Source organism: Fulmarus glacialis, unplaced genomic scaffold, assembly GCF_000690835.1.
Source record: "Fulmarus glacialis isolate BGI_N327 unplaced genomic scaffold, ASM69083v1 scaffold23816, whole genome shotgun sequence".
Lineage (NCBI taxonomy): Eukaryota > Metazoa > Chordata > Aves > Procellariiformes > Procellariidae > Fulmarus > Fulmarus glacialis.
In genome coordinates, this window is record NW_009216547.1 from 586 (window position 1) to 10068 (window position 9483).

At 48.0% G+C, this 9483-nt stretch overlaps 1 protein-coding gene across 1 annotated transcript; it reads right to left on the reverse strand.

Annotated features, from left to right (window-relative positions):
• Positions 1 to 2258: 2258 nt before the first annotated feature.
• RPL3 (ribosomal protein L3) lies at positions 2259 to 8529 on the reverse strand (the record flags this gene model as incomplete). Its single annotated transcript, XM_009579351.1, has 9 exons — positions 2259 to 2368; positions 3111 to 3230; positions 3714 to 3809; positions 4312 to 4413; positions 4711 to 4871; positions 5282 to 5468; positions 6528 to 6663; positions 7558 to 7726; positions 8337 to 8529. Coding segments are annotated over 9 exons (1209 nt in total), but the record flags the coding sequence as incomplete, so codon positions are not given.
• Positions 8530 to 9483: the final 954 nt, after the last annotated feature.

Below are 9483 nucleotides of genomic sequence, written 5' to 3' on the forward strand. Positions count from 1 at the left end.
CCACATGGCTTGGCGGGGACCTCCCCAATCTTAATCCCAGGAGCTCCCCAGCAAAGTGCCCCGGGCGACATCGCGGGGCTTCAGGGAGTCCTCGGAGGGGCCGAGAGGGACCACGTAGCCCCGGGTGACCTGGCCTCAGCTAAGCAGGGATTTTCTCCCGACCAGCCCCACCAGCAAGCCCCTGGGGACAAGTGTCCCACACCCTCTACAGAGGGAGGAGCGCCACCTCCTGACGTTGCGTCTCCTCTTGTCCCCAGGATTCCAGGATGCAAAAGGATTAAAAACCACTTTTGGGGTTTTTTTTTCTCCCCATCCAGCGTTTTATCAGTCAGCAACTATCACTTCAAGAATAAACAAACCCAAGTCTGGCACTGGGTCCCAAGCCGAAGCCGCTCCTCCTGCTAGACACGCGCCGAGCGTCTTCAACAAGGATAGCGTTTCTTCAGGGCTACTTCCTTCTACTTAGGTGCTAATTTGACTAAAAATTCCCTCCGCTACCATTGCCACTTCAAAATACATTCACCAGCTCCCCAGCCTCCACTGAGGCCCTCACCACAAGGTTTAATTTGGTAAAATGAGGTGCTTTTACGGATTTTCATCAAGGTGGCATATAGGTCGTCATGGATGCTCATTCCTAAAACCTCACTGTTTATCCCAATAATCCCAGTTCCCCCTGACTGGTTTGACTGAAGCAGCAGTAGCAGACAGGGCTGGCTAGGAGCCGGGCACTTGCTAGCCAGCTAGCACATACATGGTTTAAAATGTCCATCTCTGAGCCAAGCAAAAAGACCACCCAAGGCTTCCTAATGGGCAGGAAAACCTCAGTCTTGAAAGCTGCTCATAAAACCATGGCCTCAAGATGGACAGAGGTTGGAAGTTCTGCTTTCCTGCATTGGGGGAATACTAATTTAGGGCTCTTCTCTACATACCCCCTGATTTGAGGCTTGTGGAAAAAAAAAAAAAAGAAAATAAAATTAGTGGGTGAGACCTCTCTTGTTACACTTGGCTGAAATCAGGCAGCAGGTTCATGTGTTAAACGAGGCTGACAGGGAGCCAGCCAGCTTGTGCAGTCATCGAGTCTGGTTTCTAGGGAAACAAGGTAAATGTTTTTCCTCCTTCTTGCCACCTTTTAACTCTTAGAAGGTTCTTACACATCACCACAGGAAATATTTTTTACATCCACCTTTCCCCATTTCAATTAGAGCAAATGGCATCAAATTGGGTCCTTCTCAGAGCAGCACTACCCGTCGGTGTGTAGATCTGGAGGATCACTGCCTCCATCGCTGCCATGTCTCCAATTATGGTCAGTGAAGGATACACCAGCAGAGTTATTTCGATTTACACGAGCCTCAGCCAGGCTATGGCCCAAAGCACGAGTGATCTCACTATTGCAGTTGGAGGCAGACAAGCGCTCAGGGCCACCGCTGCCTTTCTTGGTACGACGCCTCAGCTCCCGTAACTGCAACGCTTCAGTCAGGACCGGTGCTATACATGGAGCCAGTCCCACGCACAGGCGCTACGTCTCGTCTGCCCTTCACCATTAGACTCAGTTGGGAACACCGGCAAACCGTCTGCCCAGGAGCTGACAGAGTATTTTGAGCCATGCAGTAAGGCAACACCAGCGGCACTTGCAGCTCTCCCTCCTCCTTGGAGTGTAGGATGCAGGAGTCACCCTCCTCCCCTCCCAGGAGGGCCCCTTTCCTGTCACCAGGCAGAGCCCTTCAGCAGGGATGGGAAATGGATTCAGGAATCGAGGTAGGAATTTGTCACATCACCTGCTGCCTCCCGCTGCTCCCAAGAACAGTAACTGCATTTGCAAACAGTGCGCAGGTTACATCCCCACCATCATACAGAAACGGGAGGGTTTCCATGGAAACAGCCAGCATCAGCCACCTACCTAAAATTTAGTGATGTTTCAAATGTCTGACGTAGTTTCATTGATTTCAAAACCTGTTTGATTCAAAGGAGGCCTCTAGCCGTCCAGCAGAGGATTAACATGTGCAATAATACCTCAGTAATTGCAAACACGTTTAGGGCTCCTGCTGCTTTACTATTTCATACAACCAAACAGAGAAGCCTTACTCTGCCCTAAGATCTTTGCTCTCCAAAAACAGCAATGGCAGCTTCTTTCTCATTACAGGAACCCTGCTACGAGTTGCATGCTCACAAATTTGAGCTTTACTTGCTTCTTTGGTTTGGTTGGTCCCACACTGAGAGTACCAGACTTGACACAGCTATGTATAAACCAGGAGGCACAGTTAATGTCTTTAAAATATTTATTTTTTGGTCTGAGAGCACACAGGCCACAAGACCATTCCACACATTAAGCTGTCTCCTCTTTTGCAATACGATCTTTCTTGAGTGGTCCCTGAAAGAAAAAATGAAAAGAAACTATGTAAACAGCAGCCTGCACCAAAGACCACATCACATCCCAATTACAATGCTGTAGTTTCCTCTTCTCTTGCTGCAAAGAAATTAAGGCAAAAAAAGCCCTCAATGTTGCAGCCCATTGGAAATCCCAAGCCCCATCCCCACAGCTGCAGGTTCCAGGGGAAGCTGAACTTGGTGCAGCCACGCTGCACCAAATCGATGACTTCATATGTAAGAGAGAAGAAATGCTGGTGCCACCTTGTGGGGAAGCTCCGGTGCAGCCCCCAAGCAGCTGAACAGCTCTCTGACCCGGCAAGGGCCTTGCACCCAGGACTCTCGACTCGCTTTCTCCAGCAAGTGAAAAATTGAGAATGCCACCCACAGCCCCCTGCGTGCACCGTTGTCCGGAGCTGCTCTCAGAAGAAATCTGTGCAGAGCCACTCCCCTCAGGTGTCGGATACTGCTCAGTGCTTGTTCCACACCTCATCACTGAATGACTTGTGCCCGAACATGGCAACACCCCTCAGGCACCAAGCGCTGTCACAGGGGAAGTGAGACCCCAGCCCCCTCTGTGGTTATAACCAAGCTGGCAGGATGAACCCTCTCAACTGAAGCTACAAACTGTTTCACAGAAATTTTGGCCCTGTGGCAGCCCAAAGGTCAAGCTACCAACTGCCGTTAGCTAAAAGACAATACAGAGATAGCAACACAAAGCTGCCAGCTTCAGAAAGTGTCCTTACCATGAAAGCCTTCTTCTCCTCAGCTGTCTGGAAGCGGCCATGACCAAATTTGGAGGTTGTATCAATGAACTTCAAGTCAATCTTCTCCAGGGCCCGGCGCTTGGTCTGCACAAGCAGGGACTACAAGAGAGAGGCCAGCTGAGCATGCAGCAGCACCCTTTCAGCCTGCCAGTACACTGGCTACTTCTTATCACCTCCTAAGTCAGTCTGACCTCACACTTCAGCTGCTATTATGTGCAAGGAGCACTTGCCAATAAGCCAGCCCACACCTTTGGCTTTCAAGGCTGAAGACTGGTCAGCTCACACCAGCAGGCGAGCCCACGTCTGCCTGCCAGCGTCCTTACGGCCCACGAGAATTCTCAACCCTAAAGCACATTCTTACAAACTGACCTGGACTGAATTAACCAGGGAAAGGACCTCACACTGCTCCCGAGGTCACTAATACAACGTGGGTTTGTGTGCACGTGTCCAACAACAGTCTTCTAGGGTTTTCTTTCTAGCTGGCTCCATGAGTCCCCACAGCAGCAAGCATCCCCTGTACCAGAGGCAGTGCAGCTAACTTAAGCTGTTCCAGCCCATTTGACAGCAGGCTGCACTACTCACCTTGCGCAGGGTTAGGACCCTCTTCTTGGTCCCAACAACACAGCCTTTCAGCATGATGAAGTCATTGGTCACCTCACCGTAGTGGACAAAGCCTCCCTGAACAAGGAGAGAACAGTTAGTGCTCTGCATAAAAAGCAGGACCAGTCATCGCATCTGCCTACAGCTTGATGTTCTCACAGCACTTCTGGGTCTTGGCCATTCCCATATTCACTAACATCCCATTTCCAGTATTACCTTTCGCTGGTCAAGTTTTCTGATACAACGATTTACTTGCTGCTGTAAGACTTTCGCTAAGAACAGCAGCAACAAGAAGAGGCCGACAACAACAAAAGCTGCTCTCCCTGCTAAGTTAGTCCTTATTTACGAGTATAATTTCTAGGTTTGTAACATCCCTCTATACTATTGCCACACATGAAATGCAATTAGCAAGTTACACAAGTCAATACTGAGAATGACTAAGCAACACCACCTCCCACAGCAGCCGAGTTTTAACTCAAGAGCTCTTCATTCAATCATTTTGCATCTTGTACCAGGCCAACTTGCCTCTTAAGATTGCAGCTCGCAACCAGACTCTCACCATACAATTGCAACAACTCACCAGAGGGTTAATGCTCTTGTCAGACAAGTCATAATCAGTTGATGCATTGTTTTTGATCAGTTTTCCATCCTTGATTTGGTAACCCTGGCCAATCTTGTAGATCTAAAAATGTCAAGAATTTCTACTTAGCAAAAGGTAGGAGAAAGGGCCTGTCAACAGCCAAAATGCAAATGATTCTACATAGGATTGGAGAAAAATGTCTGTTGCACTTCGAAAACACGTAGCCATACAAGAATTTTATGGTTATCCAACGTAACGGACTATGCTTATTGCCCCCAAGATTACATTCAAACAAACACAGCGAAACTACCAAAGCAAAACTCTCCACTCTATTCACTGTCATGCAGCAGGTGACCTTGGCCAGCTCTCGTTTCCTCCCAGCAGTTCAGAGACACAAACCTTCTTATTGATTTCAGTGCGATGGTGATACCCCTTCTGACCCGCCCGGGCCACAGAGAAAGCCACACGAGCAGGGTGCCATGCACCAATGCAGGCCACCTTGCGCAGACCCCTGTGAGTCTTGCGGGGCAACTTTTTGGTGTGCCAACGGCTGGTGACACCTGAAAGAAACCAAAGCAGTGTTGCTAACTATTGTCAAGCTGAGATGTCAACGAATTAGAGTTTAAGCCACCTTTCAAGCTGCTGTCCCTGGGCAACAAAAGGGAAGCCCAGACCCAGCATCCCAGGAATTACCCACATTTCCCGGTGAAGCACCCTGCCCCTGAACCACCCACTCTCCCTCCCCGGCTGTCCCTGGGTTGTGTTCTCAGAAGGAAGGCAGCATGGAATGACTCTTCACGGATGTCAGGCGCTGTGCCCAGCGCTCATTCCATGGTCTCATCATTGAACCATGACAGCAGTATAGATTCACCTCCTCAGCTCTTAGCCCACACGCTTGTGAAAACTCAAGGCTAGGATTTCATTAAAATCTGTATCCCGATCACAAAGAGAAGAACTTCCATGTGTTTACCTTTATATCCCTTGCCCTTGGTGACTCCAATGACATCTATCATCTCATCCTGGCCAAAGACAGTTGACACAGGCACCTGCTGCTCCAGCTTCTCCCGGGCCCAATCCACTTTCTCAGCAACAGTGCCACCATTCACCTGGATCTCCATCAGGTGAGACTTCTTCTGTCTCAGGGGAAGCAAACGCATCTAGAAAACAAAGGATAAAATTTAGCTCCTGCTCTTCCAAGATGGACCTCATTAACTAGCCCAAGTATCATTCTAGTCCTGGCCTAATCTGTTTTTCTAACTAAACATATCATTTCCCAAGACACACAACTTCAACTTACTAAAGTAAAAGGCCCTACACTAAGGGAAAAGGCTGTGTTGTGGTTTAAATGACAATTCACAGTATCTGGAAGTTATTCACCACCCACAGGAGCACAGAATTAACAACTGTCTCTAACCCCAGAGCCTCCAGCCACACTCCATCCAGGAAGGACAGGAGATAACAAGGGGGTTTAAACTGAAAGAGGATAGATTTACATTGGACCTAAGGAAGAAATATTTTGATTATGAGGGTGGTAAGACACTGGAACAGGCTGCCCAGAGAAGTTGTGGATGCTCCATTATTGCAAGTGTTCAAGGTCAGGTTGGACGGGGCTGTGAACAACCCCATCTGGTGAAGGACGTCCCTGCCCATGGCAGTGGGTTGGACTAGATGATCTTTAAAGGTCCCTTCCAACCCCTATGATAAAAGCCTGCTACACTTTGGGTAGGGTCACATTTACAGTCACTTCTTCTATATTTAGCACAGAGCTGATATGAGTATCAACAGCAGCTGCAATACTATGTTTGCTGTCTAGTATGGGAAAAATTCTAGTAAAATTAGCATGTCATAACTAGACTTATTGCAGTTACAAACAACCCAAAGATTTAATTAAATCTCCCAAGAAAGTCTGGCAGAGCACTGATGTTTAAGGGAGACACTACCACACCACTCAGCAATACACCTCCTCCAGCTGAGCAACAGAAGCCACCAAAAGCCTCCGAGTGTTCGCAGTCCCTACAGAACACAGCCTGAAATGATGCTGACCACATGATGAGTGTCCAGGTCTACATGGTATCAGCACAGGACTGAGTCCAAGAAATTCCTATTATGGTGGAGTGTCTTTTGAACATTGCTTCAGAACACAGAGATGGATCAAGCTTGCTTGATGCTTGCTTTCTGTTGTTTCCACTGTACACCTCAGTCCTGCAGGCACTTACCTGAGTGTGAGCCATGACTCTAATAACCTGGCAGTATTTCTTCATGCTATTGAAATCTTTCTCCAACTGCTTTTTGCCTTCGTCATCTTGCCATTTCTTGCAGTATTTGGTGAAGGCCTTCTTCTTGGATTTGTGCCTTCAGGAGCAGAGCAGAGACAAGGTTTGGCTAAGCCCTTCATCAATCCCCCTGGAAGTGGGGACGAGCGGAAGGAGCTGCCACCTCAGCTGGTTTTGGCTCATTGCCAGCTTCTAAGGACTCTTTACCACTGGCAAGCGGAGCCTGGAGCTCATCAGACAGAGGCAAAGTTGCCAGAGCTGAGCGGAGCTGCCATGAATTCCAAAGCACATTAACATTCACAGTACAGAAGACAAAGGACTGTAGAGAGATGTCGAACAATAACAGAAAAAACAGATCTTTAAAGCAATTGTCAGATGACTGCCATCTGCTTTAGAATACCGTAATCCCCCCCACCCCGTAAACCCAAGCTATGCCTGACAGTAAGGTCGTTACTGTAACACCCTTGAGATCATTACTGCTCTACTCTTGACGTCTTCTCAGCCTGCAGAGTTCATAAACAGGCTGTAAGCTCTAGACACGCTGGAGCCACGCTTGGGCAAACGTGCATACTTTGGATCACAACAACAGTGCCTGGAACAGTAATCAGAAGTAACACTTGTCTTCCCCTTTCCTGAGAAAACTGGGCTACAGTCAGGACTCGACATTCAACAACAAGCGCCAGAGGCGATTTCCTTATGTCCGCCCGTCGAAGTATCATCACGTGTAGCCTGTTAAGGAGATCTCAGGCAAAAACCAACACCGTCACCCCCATGCCAAGAAGGGCACTAACATTATGCTGCTACCCTCCCAGAGCCATTCCTACAGCCTATCCCATTATTAGGCCAGTTCTTCAAGGCCAAACACTAATTGCTGAAAAGCCTCTTCAAAAAGCTGTACTAGCATAACCTGCAACCCAGCAGAAAAAACAAACCATGGCATGAGATTAAGGCAGCAAAAGCCTTGCTCTCTTACCAGTTCTTGTAGAAGCGACGCTTGCACTCATCGCTGATGTGCTCAGCAAAGATGGTCTTGAAGCTGCGGAGACCGCGAGGAGTCTGCACATAGCCCACGATGCCCACAATGACCATGGGAGGAGTCTCTACTATAGTGACCGCCTCCACCACCTCCTTCTTGTTCACCTCTGGATGAAGACAGAAATACAGCACAGCAATTAACACCAGCATCAGCTACTAAACATTATCTGTTCTTTCTCGCTCACAAATCCTTCGCATGAAAGGTTAAATGACTCGAGTTCTTTTCACAAAGGCAAAGACAACATGTGGTAAAGTGACCAACGGTAAGTTATATTTTAATGCCTTGCAAAAATTTGAGGCTGGCTCAGGAGGAAGCACAGACAAAGCCTGATAGGCAAAATGGATGGTAGAGAGTAACAGAACTACATTCAGGACTCGACAATCAGCAAAAAACCAACAAAGGCGATTTACTTATGTCCACCCATCAAGAAGAGGGCATCATAAGTAGCCTGTTACAGTACAGCTAAACCAAACCATCAGGTCACTGCACATCTCAGAAACAGGACAATTAACAAAACAGCCACCTTGCTGCTGGGACATTGCTCACATTGAAGTGGGAGGGGTTTGGGTGCTTTATACCCCACCCACTCAAGGACTCTGAACTGGGTGATGTCAAGCCAGGACTAAAATCCAGAGCTACTACCAAACAGGTCATCTTTCACCATTCATAAAGAAAAGAAAACTACCTCCTCTATTCAGAGGAACATTAATACATACTGGATCCAGGTCTGTCGACTTCACGGACAATGTGGGTCATGCCAGCTTTGTACCCCAAGAAGGCAGTGAGATGGACAGGCTTGCTGGGGTCATCTTTGGGAAAGCTCTTCACCTTGCCCCTGTGCCTGCTACTGCGCTTGCGGGGCAGGAAGCCCAGAGACCCGTGCCGCGGAGCTGAGAACTTGCGGTGAGACTAGAGAGAGAAAATAAACATTTAGTGCTTGCTATAGAGATTCACTTATATCCACTTAAGGGCCAAGGCCAATTCTCTTCTTGCCTTGAAACATGAATACTATGTATATGCAAGACATTTTGCATTCTAGAAATTCTTCTCAGTATCAGCTGTTTGGCTTCTGAATTCCATTATGTTGTAAGAACATAATCCTCGTGCCCCAACCACGTCCTTCCTAGATTTCCTCAACGTCCCCTCCCTTTCAAGCTTATTTTAAGACACCACCAAGTCCCACTCTAGTTAGGGAACCACACAACCACAGCACGCCACCAGAATTTCAGTGCACCCTGGAAGCCTAGAAAACGCAGAAGCATAGACAACTTTACAAGATGTTTCAATGAATCATTAACACTACGAAAATAAGCATTATAAAAAAATTCAGTTTGAAAAGCTGCAGTAAAGCAGCATTTCAACATCCACCTTTGAGTCAGTCACTTTGGGTGGAAATGCAGGGTTTTTTTCTAATCTGTTCTCCTCAGCTACCAGCCCTGCGGCCTCCCTCTGCAACCCGAGAGCCAAGGCAGGCTGGGTTCTATCCGGAGAATTCTCAGCCCAGCAAAGAATTACCCACCCAGCCTCACATCCAAATTTAAGAAAAATATTGTACAGCTAAACATGGAGCTAACAACCAACGGCTAAGAAATATGTCCGTCTTCTGAAAAAATACTCGACACAAGTTGCCTTAAGCAGACCAAGTTTACCAGCCCCCAAGAGGGCTTTTCGTTAGCATTACCGATCTTGTGGCAGGGCCCAGCAGAACTAAATTTTGACGCCTCCGCAAGACTGAAGGCTGCCAGCGCACCACCTTCGCGTACGAGTGACACAACCAAACACAAAACCTGATGCTCCAAATGGAAGGCGGTAAGCTCCGTTATGAGACTGACTACTCCGCGTGCTCGCACATCCCCGCCCCCC